Source organism: Hevea brasiliensis, chromosome 6 (genome assembly GCF_030052815.1).
Source record: "Hevea brasiliensis isolate MT/VB/25A 57/8 chromosome 6, ASM3005281v1, whole genome shotgun sequence".
NCBI lineage: Eukaryota > Viridiplantae > Streptophyta > Magnoliopsida > Malpighiales > Euphorbiaceae > Hevea > Hevea brasiliensis.
In genome coordinates, this window is record NC_079498.1 from 71,535,092 (window position 1) to 71,549,471 (window position 14,380).

A 14,380-nucleotide genomic window follows, 5' to 3' on the forward strand; every position below is an offset into this window, starting at 1 on the left:
CAACTTTTTGGGACCATATAAATTCATCATTTCCTAATTTTTGCCACAGGAGGAAAGGAAGGAAAAACAAAAAGGAAAGAAAATTTAATAGAGAGAGAGGAGGAGACGCCATTTCTTTTGGGAAGGAGCTGCTACAACCATTTTTGGAGCTCCAGAAACCAGAGTTTTGGGTTCTTCTACCTGGGTTTTTCTATTTCAGTCCTCTTGTCATGTTTTTCTTTACTTTTCCATCAATCTTTCTTGTAAATACCATCATGAGTGAGTAAACTCTTTAGATTTCAGAGTTGGGAAATATGTTTTAGATTAATTTGTGGATTTGGACTGGGTATTTCCTTATTTTACATAAATATGAGTTTTGATTCCTTCCTTGTGTGCTTGATTTACTTGCCTAATGTTGGTACCCATTGGGTATTGTGTTAATCTTTGATTGAAGGACCGAAAGGTGAAAGTCATTGATAGATAATCAAGGATTGGAACTTAAAATCACCTAGATTTAGAAATAAACTTGGGTTTTAAGAGGAATTAATGATTGGTTACAAAACTTAATGGGTTTTAAATTAATCAAATATCGTACGAAAGTAAGTTTGGTTATTTTAGAACACACTTTGGTTTACTTGAAAAAGAAATCAAAGGAATTTAGAATTAATCACCTTCAAACTCTATTTTTCCCTAAAAATTGGAATGCCCAAGACAAATCCCAACTAATTTATGCATAAACCCCCAACTCTAGAATCACTTTTAACATAATTAGACTTTCATTTAAATTACCCATTATCAATTTAGTTTAATTACAAACTAGATTTAGAATTTATTTGCTTGCTCTTTACATATTTCAATTAGATTAATCAATTTACTTCGCTCATTTACATTTACCATTCATTCATTAATCATTAGCCCAAATAATCGCTTCATTCATAGTTTGGTACTCAAACTGCAAATCCTCATGGGAACGATACTTGATTCATCACTTTATTACTTGAAACGACCCATATACTTGCGGATTCGCCACATCAAGTTTTTGGCGCCGTTGCCGGGGATTTGATTTTTGTTTGATATTGAACAATTGTTTGTTTGGTTAATTTGGGCATTTTATTTTATTTTCTTTTTACCATTTTACTTTGAGAATGTAACATCCCCACTGTACATATTTTATACGTTCTATTGCTCCAGTAGTCAAATAACAGTCCAGGCAAGTCAGTATGTCTGGAACTACACTTCGGTGATAGTAAACAGACATATAATGATGAAATAAATAAAAGAAAATACAAGAAAAATCAAACAAAAATGAAAGAGAGAAAGTGATGCTAAGTTAAACGAGCCTAGACCACAATGATGGGTGATCAGACTGGAAGGCCGTTGTAACCCTAGATCACAGTGGAACCCTTGGAATTTAATTTTGAGACATAAATAAAGATTTATTGAAATGTAATTGACACTAGAAATATCAAAGAAAAACTAATAAATTAGTACAAAGAAAAACGAAAAATCGAGAAACAGACAAAAATCGGTATTACTGAAAAATCGAAAATATAACCCAAAGTGGGGTATTTTGGTCATTTGACACCTAGAGTTGCCTTTTGACCTCAATGTCCATTAAAAATAAATGATATTACACTTTATAAATGTCTTAAAAATTAAAATTGTGGTATATTATATTAATAGTGCAAGAAATGGGGTATAAAGTGAATAATTAAAATCTTAACATATAAAATTACTTAATTAAAAGTGAGTGGAGCACTAAAGGGTATTTAAACACCTAAAGGACATGTGTATGTCCACTAAACACTTCAGTTTTCTGCATCATCTTCTCCAGCCGAAATGGACCACCATGAAAACACCATGGGCAAAGCTTCCTAATCTCTCATGCAAGCACCTTCACGCCATGTTTCCACTTAAATTCTTTCATTAAACTTGGTCCACACCTCTTGGGCAGATTATAGAGAACAAAAAGGAAGAGATTTGGTGAAGTTTTAACAAGCTCCAAAAGTGGTAAGTGTCCAAAATCCCTCCCTTGCTTTGGTAAAGCTTGTGTTTAGGTTGAGGTGAGTGTTTTGGTGAAGAGAAATGAAAGAAATAGTGAGAAATGAATTTGTCCATTTTTGGCAGCCATGAACCCTTGTCGAGCTTGAGTTATTTTTACTTCTAATGAACAAAAATGAAGGTTGATTGACTCAAATGAAAGTTAGAGTAAGTTTGTGCATAAGTATGTACATGTAGTGTTTAGATTTAAGGTGTGAAATGGAACCTTGAAGCCTTGAGCAAACTGCCATGTTTGGCAGCCCCTAATAGCATGAATTTTTGTGTGAATATATGTTTATTAATGATATATGTTAATGTCAATTTGTGGGTAGCAAGTGTAAGTGATGTTGAAGTATGAATATGTTGAAGTATATGTGTAATATTAACATTGAAGTATGTTGAATTTTGGTGGAAGTGAATGTTGAACTTAATGATGGATTGTGTGCATTGAGCACTTGAACATTCTGCCCAGAATTGTTGCTGAAATTGTGTACAATATATGTATAGAAGTGTTGTTGATTGAATATTGTAGTAATGAGGAGGAGGAGGAACATTAAATTGGAAGTGTATGAGCTTTGTGCAAGTTGTGTATTGAAGGCAGCACCTAAATGAGGCCATAAGTGCCAAACTTTGAACCCAATTGGTATGAGGCCAATATGGGGTGAAACTAGACACCAAATAGGCCAACTTTCATGTAGAAAGGTTGCCAAAATTCTGCCTAGAAACTGACCTTAAAAGGTGACCAAATCCGGATTAGTGCATTTGAGGCCTGAAAACTGACTATTTGGGCAGCAGTTAGTATTTACGCCATAACTCACTCAAAACAGGTCCAATTGACTTGAAATTTTTACCATGAATAGTCAAGATCTATATCTACAAGTCTTCTGAAGACACCAAAGCCCAGAAATGACCAGAACCAAGTCAAATTGCTTGCACACGTTCGGGCACAAAAACTGCCGAACCAAAAGTGACCTAAAATTTGACCAAATTGTGCACTAAAAGTGCAATCTGTCCAGCTTTAGCAAATTGACCATATCTTGGTCTACACAACTCGAAATAACCTGAAATTTTGCCTCGCGTGCAATAAGACATAGAGCTACAATTTTGATTTTTTGACCAGAAGCTAAAAACGAAAGGAAATAGGACTTTAAGCTAGACCAATCTAGCACACAAAAATTGAGAATTTGACATTTTGCATACAATGATGCTTGAAGCATTTTGGCAATGAATGCCAACTTGTAAAAATGGTAAATTGCACTATATTGGCAGCATATTGAGATATAAATTGTGACATAGTGATGCTAGAAACAACTTATCCATATTACCTAAAAAGGTCAACATATGCATTGACTTGTGAATTATACAATAGTTAGTAAACTCCAAAGATTGAAGAATTAAACAATTAATTTATAATGTGCCCTAGTTTGCCTAGTTGACTAGTATGGATAGGTTGGCATGCCAATAGGATTCTGACAATGCTCAGAACTGGCTTCATGCCATACTGTGTTTTTACGGCTTATTATGCCGCACTGTGACTTTAATAGCCTACGGCTATACATATTGTGTATTTATTTTTGGCTTATCGCCAGATTAACTATATGGCTTTTTAGCCATGCTATTTGCACACCGGGAGACACTTTGTGACCGATGGTGTGACGGCCCGAGGTACTAGGTACCCAGTGCCAGTATATCCGTTTATCCAGTCTGGTCAGTAGATAGGCTACACGGGCAGTAATCCAAGTATTATTAAAAATTCAAATACATAAATCCAGTCTACTGACATACAGCACCACCAAAAATTCGTAAACACTTTATTTACTTTATTTTAGTGTATATTTCTTTATATTTGGCACCACTAAGCAAAATTGCTTAGTGCGTTGCTTTTATAAAGCGTAGGTATTGGAGACACAGCTGAGGAGCCCAGCAGGCCTACGACCGGGTGAGACATTAGATCTACACAGGAGTCCAGAGTCATCTGCACTGCATTGCATACATGGTAGGACTTAGGATATCTTGTATTTTGTATTTTTGTTGTATATTTGAAATTCAGCCCTGTATTTTGTAATGTTATGAAAGCTCTAAAGTTTGTAATATTTTGTACATATTAAATGACATGGAGATTTTCTATATATATATATATTTAAATTATTATGGACTATATTATGGAACTGTTTAATGACTGTAAAAGTCTATTGACTTTACTGAGAAATAGAGACTGTGAAAAATTTGAGATTTTGATATCATCATATTAAACTGTTTTCAACAGGTTTGGAAGGACAGTTTGTCCTAAATATAGACGGCACCTTGCCAAATTTTTATTACCAGTCTTGAAACACCGATTTTATCAAAGTATGACAATAGTATCAGCATGATATGAATATTATAGAAAAGACTTCTTAAAATCAAATTGAGTTTAGAAAATGTGATATTCACAGACTAGGTGCTCCGGCACGCCGTGTAGCACGCCTTGGTCGGCTATTCTGTAGACGGCTAAGGGGTGTTACAGAGAATTTGTTTGTTTTTGTTTTTCAGGTACTTTATTTTATGAGAAGAACAAAAAGTGAAGAAATCAATTTATTGTTTGATCCAGAAATAGAAAAGACAGCAAAAGCTTTAAGAGCAGAATCTAAAAGGAGAAAAGCTGAAATTAAAGCTCAACAACAACAAGAAAGAGAGCAAGAGCAAGAGCAATTACAAGAAGAAATGGCCAACAACAATAACAACCGCTCTGTGAAGGATCATGCCTATCCTAACATTGGGGATTTCATGCCAATTATGACAAGACCAAGAGTAGAAGCTAATAATTTTGAACTGAAGCCTGCACTCTGTCAGATGGTACAACAATCACAATTTGGGGGAAATCTAAGTGAAAGTCCACATGTGCATCTAGCACACTTTCTTGAGATTAGTGATATGTTGAAGATAAATGGAGTTTCTGATGATGCAATTCGACTCAGATTATTTCCTTTTTCTCTGAAGGATCGAGCTAGAGAGTGGTTACATTCTTTGCCACCGGGTTCTATCACAACATGGGAAGAACTTTCTCAAGCATTTTTAGCTCAATATTTTCCACCAAGCAAGACAGCTAAGCTAAGAAATGAGCTGACTTCTTTCAAACCTAGAGATGATGAGAGCTTGTATGAAGCATGGGAGAGGTACAAGGATTTGCAAAGGAGATGTCCACATCATGGGATTCCTAAGTGGATGCTTTTTCAACACTTTTACAATGGAGTTTCACCAGCTATTTAAAGTACAATTGATGCATCTTCTGGAGGTGATCTTATGGAGAAATCTAAAGATGAAGCTTTTTTTGCTCTGGATAAAATTGCTTATAAAAACTACCAATGGAGTTGTGAGAGGAATGAGATCAAGAAACCAGCTGGTATGTTCGAGCTTGACGCCATGAATATGATAAATGCTAAGTTTGATGCTTTGACAAGGAAAATGGACAAGCTATGCATGAAAGTAGATTCTTCAGCTGGAGGTTCTAGAAACTCAGTAGAAGTTGGAGCTGCAAATGTCAATTGTGCAGCAGATTTTTCTGCACTTAATCAAGATTTTTCAAGTGAGCAAGTGGATTATGTGGGGAACTACAATCAAAGACCAGGTGGTAACTCATTTTCTGTAACTTTTGATCCAGCATGGAGAAACCACCCCAATTTCTCTTGGGGAGGTAGACAAGGACAACATTAGAATTTTCAGCAACCTTCTGGGTATCAACAACATCAAAATTTTCAGCAGAATAGAGGTCCTCCTCCTGGAATTCCTAAACCTCAAAATGCACCTGCTCCACCTCTACCACAACAAGCACAACCAGACAAGACAGCTAGATTAGAAGCTATAATTGAGACTCTACTTGTGAGCCATCAAAGTCAACAAGATATGATTTCTCAATTAGCATCTAAAGTAGATCAAATGGCAACACACAACAAGATGTTAGAGAATCAAATAGCTCAACAGGCTAGCACTTCAAATAGTAAAGCTTTTGGGAAGCTTCCTAGCCAACCTGAGAATCCAAGGGAGCAGTGCAATGCTGTTACTTTAAGAAGTGGAAAGGTAATGGGGGAAGAACACGAAATTAAAGTAAAGTTGAAAGAAAAGAAAGATGAGTATGAGAGTGAATCCACTTCAACTAAAGCTAAAGCTAGTAAGGAAGCAAATGAAGAGAAAAAAGATAAAAAGAAAATTGAAGAGAAATATGTGCCTCTGCACCGTACAAGCCACCATTGCCCTTTCCTCAGAGGTTTCATAAAGCATAATTAGATAAGCGGTTTGGGAAATTCCTTGAAGTTTTGAAGAAGTTGTATATCAACATTCCATTCACCGATGTCATTTCTCAAATGCCTTCTTATGCTAAGTTTTTGAGGGAGATTTTATCAAATAAAAGAAGGTTGGAAGATTATGAAACTGTTGCACTTACTGAAGAGTGCAGAGCTATATTGCAGAACAAGCTCCCACCTAAGCTGAAAGATCCTGAAAGTTTTTCCATATCATGTCACATTGGAGAAACAAGTATTGAGAGAGCATTATGTGACTTGGGGGCTAGTGTTAGCTTGATGCCACTTTCCATATGTGAGAAGTTAAAGGTTGGAGATCTAAAGCCCACAACTATTTCTTTGCAGTTAGCTGACAGATCTATAAAGTATCTGGTTGGGATTTTAGAGAATGTACCATTAAAAGTTGGGAAGTTTTTCATTCCAGTGGATTTTATTGTACTAGAGATGGAGGAGGATGTAAGAATGCCCATCATACTTGGAAGGCCATTTTTAGCCACTGCAGGAGCTAATATAGATGTAAAGAATGGGAAATTGAAGTTGACAGTGGGAGAGGAGGAAATAGAGTTTAATTTATTCCAACATTCCAAGGAACCAGCTGTGATGAATTCTTGTTATAGGGTAGATGTTATAGAGCATGATGCTGAACCTGAAGTTACTAAACTAGAGGAAAATCAAGCTATTCCAATGCAATGCAATCAGCATAAAGTGCAAAAGAAAAAGTCAGCTTCACCATCTCATTTGATTAACAATGAAGCTTCAAAAGTTAAGCTCAAGCCTCCATCAAAATCACTCAAAAGAGGAGATTCATCTAAAGTTTGTAAGAATATTCTTCGAGATATAGTTGGGATTCTGAACAAAGCAACAGGTATTTTCACATGTAATGGGAAAAAGTTGAAGTATAAATTCATTTTAGCACCTGTTGTGAAGGGAGGTAATATTTTCCAATTCCAACCACCATGAGCTTTGAAAAGAAGGTCAAGGTTAAGACCTTAAACAAGCGCTTCTTGGGAGGCAACCCAAGCGTATCCTTTTATAGTTTATTAATTTTCCATTTCATTTCATTTTCAGTTTTTACCCTCATTAAACTCAAAAGTGACATTTGTTTATCTTTTGTAGGTCATTCATGAAGATTGGGCAAATTAACACATGTAGCAAAAAGAAAGAATTGAAAGGAAGCAAGTATAAGCAAAATTCTGCACTTTATGCAGTACCTGTGAATAGTAACACCTTTAAACTTGTGCTAAATTGCTGATATTGTAATCTACTTGATAGCTCATGTTTGATTTTAAGTCTTGTGTAAATTCTATGAAATACAACTTAAATGAGGATCAATCATGATATTTAGGACTGATGTGAGCTTTATTAAAGTGCAAAAATAGTGTTTGTTAAGTTTTATCTTTTAGTGTATATATAGTTTTGTAATCTGTTAGAGATTTACATGTTTTTGTTTGAATTGCTGCTAGTTTTTGCAGTCTGTAGATTTTTGTTACTGTTCATGCTACTGTTCATGCTGCTTAAAAGGTCAATTTTAATGTCAATTCTGCAATTCTTGAATGTCTGAAACTTGTCTCAAATGCTGCTGAAAATGTGCTTTTGGTATAAGTTTAGAAATGAGACCATTTCATTAAGTTCGCAAAAAGGTAATCACAATTGGTGCCTAATTTGAACCATGTTTGCATAAGCTAAATGAACATGTACAATGCTTGCTAAGTTTATGAGAGATAATGAGCTTAAATTTTTCAATTTGGTGGTATTAATGTGTATTGGGTAATTGCTGAGGGTCATGATAGCATTCCATAGCATTTGGACTGTTTTTGGTAAGTAAAATCACAATTTTTCCCAAAACCTGCCGAAACTTGCTGATGATGTTGCTTACTAAGCAGAGTCCTATGCAAATTCTGCTGAATCTTATGCTTAACCCCAAGCATGGCCCAAATTACCAGATGTCTGTCCCACATTTTAAAAAGCCCAAAACTTCCGCCACTTTTATGAAGGCCTCCCGATAATCCACAACTTTCTTTCTGCCGACTCCCTTCCCGTACCAATTTTTCTGGCATTTTTAAGGGAAGCTGAAGAGTTCATTTCTCTTCATTAAATGGTGAGAACCAAGATGTGGTCCACCCACAAACCCAAACCTAGAAGATTTTAGCGCTCTGTCAAATCGAAAATTGGTACTCCATCTTCTCTACCCATAAACCCTAACCCCAGTCCCAGTCCGCTACTACCTCAATCACCACCACCGCAAACACCACCACTACCCCAAGGCCAAACACCAACTCTCATTCCGCCAACCCCCCTCTCGCCACAAATTGCGCCACAAAATGAAACACCCATTTTCGAAACTCAGTTCCCAAAACCAATGCCTGAACCTGTGCCAACTCAAACGAAATCTAAAGGTAAAACTAAAAAGGCTACAGGCAGACCCAAGAAAACCACTGTCAGAAAAAGAAAAGGAGCGCCCTCTGTTCCTTTCGACTTAAATTCTCCACCTCAACCTTCCTCTGAACCAGTCAGTAAAAGAACTAGGTCCTCCTCGCACATTCCACCACCAGTGGTCCAAACCCCTGTATCTCAGTCACCCTTAAACTCTCCAGCAGCACCTGCGTCTTCTGCCAATGATATAGAGGAGGTACTTTCTCCATTACCTTGGGCTTTTAAAGACATGGATATGAAAAATACTTATGAGAGTTTAGCTTCTAAACCTATTTTGGCAAATAAATATATGGATGAGCAGATTTTAAAAGAGTTAGGCATTTATGACTCTGTATTTGCCTATTTAGATGCTATCAATTGGACTAAATTTGCTAGGATTAGGGAACCAGTGTACAAGGATTTGACATTGGAATTTTTGAGTTCCTTAAGGCTGAATTTCAAACCGACAGTACCTGAGCATAAGGATGTGATCTATTTTCGATGTGCTGGCATTGATAGGGAGTTAGAAATGGATGCTATGAATGCAATTTTTGGTTTTCAGGGTTCGGGGTATAAAAATATTGAGTGGCAACAAACTATCTATGACCCTGTTCAATTCTAGAAAGACATTGCACCTTTTGGGGGTTATTACAGACAGAGGACTGCAAAAGCCTCTAGAATAGTCGATCATGTGTTGAAATACCTCCATAGGTTCATTTCTTACACTGTTTTAGGAAGGGGACACAGTAACAGCATTGTGTGTGCTGGAGATTTATTTGTCTTATGGTGCATGAAGGAGAGAAAACAAGTAAGCACAGCCCATTTCCTAGCTACTCATTGGCACCAAATTGTCACAAAGCATACCAAAGGTAGTATAGTTTTTGGAGGATATATAACTGCCATAGCCAACTCATTTAGCTTTGATGCTAGTCTATGTAAGCTGCTGCCAGTTTCTGGTGAATCATATATAGACAGCACAATGTTGCTACACATGGATGTTTGTGAGAAAGTAGGACATACCTATGCTTTATTACAGCAGCATCCTGAAGCCAGTGGTACTGTACACCCAACTACCTGTGTACCAGCAGAACCCCAAACAACCACTGCCCCGTAGTTTTCAGCAGATATTTTGTCCCTCTTAAAATCCTTGGAATCCAAAATAGCCAGTTTCACTGTCCAACCATCTGTTCCCTCACCTGACACCATAGATATCCTTGCTACCTTGAAGAGCTTAGAAGTCAAAATTGATACCATGGGTCAGCAGCAGGTCAACCAAAAGAAGAAGCTAGAAAAGAAACTTAAAAAGAGATTTTCATCTCTTAAAAAGAAACAGAAGCAGCAACAACTTCAAATGTTGGAGCTCTACAACAAATTGGCCCAATCTTATAACAATTTATATCAATGGGGCTAAGACATGCTTCAAGAAATGAAAGACCTCATAGAAAATTTGGAAACTACTTCTGAAGCTTCAGATCACAATGAACCTACTGCAGGACCTGAAGAAGACCCTGATGCAGCAACAAAGCCTTGACAGCAGAGCTTAAATAGTAGCAGTAGTTTAGTACTAGTTTTAGTTCTTCAATTCAGTTTTAGTTTCTATTTTAGGTTTATTTTGTAATCTGTTTATTTTAATCTTCAAACCTTAGTAATAGTTGTAATACTTTGGTAATTAGTTTTTATGATTATCTTTGCACTTCTTTCCTTTAGTTTACTTTATTTTATTTTATTTTATCTTCTGATATGGATATAGTTATTCTATGAATGCTTTTTGGTTTAATTCTTGATTTAGCTGTTAGATCTTATTTCTTTACACTTTTTCATCTTCTTGCACATTATTTTTGCACTTTATCTTTTCTTCAATCCTAATTTTGCTGACATTGATGAGCTGCACAATTTTCTTTGAGCCGCATATGTTTCACATCATTTGGAGGTAACAGTTTACCCTTTTACTATTTATGCTTATGGTATGTTGCCAGTGCTTATGCCAATGCTTATGCTTTCGCTTTACCCTACGCAACAGGTTAAGCAACATCTTAAGCAGTGTAAATTCATACATTTGGGATACTTTTTCACATTTTTCTCTCTAAAGCTTCATTGTTAATATCATTTTGAGCTAATTTTGGAAATCTTGAGCATATATTGATTTAATCCCCAATTGTATATTGATTAGTTCACACAATTTTGCCCATCTTTGCATTCATTTTAGACATTGAGGACAATGTTTCATTTGAGTTTGGAGGTGAGGGCAAAAGTTTTGCAAAATTTTTTAAAAATTTTCTTTAAAATTTTTTAAAAATTTTCTTTAAAATTTTCATTCATTCATTTATTGCTTTTCATTCATTCATATATAGATAATCCATACACTTATACATATGCCACACACATGTCTATACTCATACACATACATTTGCATATAGTTTTCATATAGATTACACTTAGTTTTAATTTGATTTATGCATTCATTTTAGGATCATGCATATCATAAAAAATAATTTTTTACCTTGTCCTTAGAGGATTGAGAATTGCTTTGAAGAGCAATTGAGCTTACTTTTAGAAGGGTTTGATGGATTGAAAGTTTTGGATAGGTGCAAAGTTATTAGATTCTTGCTTTAGTTTATATCTTCTTAGCCAAGGGCCACCCAATCAATTGCATTTACTTTGAGTGCCTAGAGAAAACTCTAGGGTGATAAGTAGCTAATTGATGTCTCACCAATCCTAGAACAATCTTTCTAAACCTTTCAAGGCGAAATCATAGCATACACTTGAAAAAGAAATGATCTAGGCATTCTTTAAATTTTAAACCCATATTTTAGCCTTAGCCAACTTCACTTAAAAATTTCCCTTTGAAACCAATTTGAGCCTACATTTATCCCTCTTATTTCTTTGGAACCCATATTAATGCCTAGCCATAAACCCAAACACTTACCTACCCTCCATGAGAATAATTCTTTGAGTGATAGATACACTTAAATAATAATAATAATAATAATAATAATAATAATAATAATAATAATAATAATAATAATTAGTTGGGAGAAGTGATTGATTATTAAAAAAAAAAAGAAAAAAAAAGCTAGCAAGTTCAATTATGGTATGTAAAGTAATTCACCACCCAAGTACACAAAGAAATGAGTTTGGGGGTGAATTGAAAGGGACAATTATAATTCAAAGTCAATGTTATTTATGTAGTCCCTCTAAAAGCTTCAAAATTATATGCTAGCATTGGTGAATAGTAGTAAATTTCCTTCCCCCATTTAAAAAAAAGAGAAAGATAGAAAAAAATTTTTGTGTCTTGATCTTTTAATAATTTGATTATTCTCATATTTTGTTACCTTTATCCTTTCCTTGTTAGCCACATTATCACCCCCCTTAGCCCCATTACAACCCTTGAAAGTCTTTTTGATCTTTTGATAGTGTTTTACTACATTAGTGGAGATTGGAATAGGAGAATTGCCTATGGGATTGGAATATCATTAATCCATTTATTTACTTCCATCATTATTTGAGATACTTTAGTTTATGGATAACCCTATAGTCTATTTAAGCATGATTATTCTTTGTGATTGATTGGTTTGGGCTTGATGATATGGATAATTGACCCAAGGCTAAGCAGTGATAACTTTGGTAATGATTGAATTCTTTGCATCTTGAAAGTGGGTATATGGTTTGTTGGTGGCTAAAAGTAAGCTTGAAAGTTTGGATAAGTAATTTTCATAAATTTAAGGTAAGGTACCCCAAATTGCATTAATTGTTTTTAATATTTGCTTGAGGACAAGCAAAGGTTTGAGTTTGGGGAAATTTGTTATACTCATTTTATATAGGCATTTTAGGGTAGTTTTGTATCCATTTTGCCCTTATATTTTAGTATATTCTATGTTTTTAGCTGTATTTTAGCTTATTTGTTAACTTTAGATACTTTATATTTGATTTTCATAATTTTGTTGTTTTTGATAGGATTTTGTGGCAAATCAAGGATCAATGAGTGCATTAGGAAGTGATTTGAAGAAATTTGGAATCCTTTAAGCATTGAGGAAAGTTGAAGAAATCAAGCCTTGAAAGAGCAAGTTAGCCGAAATTTGCTTGAGACTTTGCTTAAGAAGCTGCTTAGGGTAAAGCGGCAGTGCTTAAGGTGCAGCACAAGTCAAGCATGAGCAGAGAAGTCTATTTTACTCTAACTCTACCGAGATTTGCTGAGGGTCTGCTTAACCTTAAGCAGACAGTGCGACCAGAAGCTGAAATTTACTAAGAAGCTACTTAGGGTTAAGCCAAACCCTAAGCAGATTGCCCAGAACGTGAAAAATGCTGCTGACTTGGATAATTTTACACCTCATTTCCTATCCACTCCTTGGCTCTTATTTACTTTTAGGGAAACTTTTTGGGACCATATAAATTCATCATTTCCTAATTTTTGCCACAGGAGGAAAGGAAGGAAAAACAAAAAGGAAAGAAAATTTAATAGAGAGAGAGGAGGAGACGCCATTTCTTTTGGGGAGGAGCTGCTGCAACCATTTTTGGAGCTCCAGAAAACCAGAGTTTTGGGTTCTTCTACCTGGGTTTTTCTATTTTAGTCCTCTTATCATGTTTTTCTTTACTTTTCCATCAATCTTTCTTGTAAATACCATCATGAGTGAGTAAACTCTTTAGATTTCAGAGTTGGGAAATATGTTTTAGATTAATTTGTGGATTTGGACTGGTATTTCCTTATTTTACATAAATATGAGTTTTGATTCCTTCTTTGTGTGCTTGATTTACTTGCCTAATGTTGGTACCCATTAGGTATTGTGTCAATCTTTGATTGAAGGACCGAAAGGTGAAAGTCACTGATAGATAATCAAGGATTGGAACTTAAAATCACCTAGATTTAGAAATAAACTTGGGTTTTAAGAGGAATTAATGATTGGTTACAAAACTTAATGGGTTTTAAATTAATTTGGTTATTTTAGAACATACTTTGGTTTGCTTGAAAAAGAAATCAAAGGAATTTAGAATTAATCACCTTCAAACTCTATTTTTCCCTAAAAATTGGAATGCCCAAGACAAATCCCAACTAATTTATGCATAAACCCCCAACTCTAGAATCACTTTTAACATAATTAGACTTTCATTTAAATTACCCATTATCAATTTAGTTTAATTGAAAACTAGATTTAGAATTTATTTGCTTGCTCTTTACACATTTTAATTAGATTAATCAATTTACTTCGCTCATTTACATTTACCATTCATTCATTAATCATTAGCCCAAATAATCGCTTCATTCACAGTTTGGTACTCAAATTGCAAATCCTCGTGGGAACGATACTTGATTCATCACTTTATTACTTGAAACGACCCGTATACTTGCGGATTCGCCACATCAGATTGTAACACCCTGGGCAAATCCCACATCAGCAAAACACAGGAGAGATGCTGGGTTTATAAGTTGGTGGTTCGTAACCCCTAGTGACGCATTTTAAAACCGTGAGGGCTTCGGCCCAGAGTGGACAAATGTAACAGCCCAGCCCACTAGTGATATTGTCCGCTCTGGGCCAAAACCCTCACAGTTTTAAAACTCGTCACTAGGGGTAATGAACCACCAACTTATAGAACTAGCATCTCTCCCGTGTTTTTCCGATGTGGGATTTGCCTAGGGTGTTACAATCCACCCCCCTTATGGGACTTAATGTCCTCAC

At 35.4% G+C, this 14,380-nt stretch overlaps 1 protein-coding gene and 1 non-coding gene across 2 annotated transcripts; one reads left to right on the forward strand and one right to left on the reverse strand.

Moving 5' to 3' along the window:
- Nucleotides 1-5,106: 5,106 nt before the first annotated feature.
- On the reverse strand, nt 5,107-5,213 carry LOC131181043 (small nucleolar RNA R71). The gene has a single exon (XR_009149670.1). It is a non-coding gene; the product is annotated as a small nucleolar RNA R71 (small nucleolar RNA).
- A 739-nt stretch (nt 5,214-5,952) lies between these two features.
- Nucleotides 5,953-7,814, forward strand: LOC110659532 (uncharacterized). The gene is made up of 3 exons (XM_058148005.1): nt 5,953-6,262; nt 6,445-7,058; nt 7,776-7,814. Exons 1-3 carry the CDS (start codon nt 5,953-5,955, stop codon nt 7,812-7,814), a joined length of 963 nt encoding a protein of 320 aa, XP_058003988.1.
- The last annotated feature ends 6,566 nt before the right edge of the window (nt 7,815-14,380 follow it).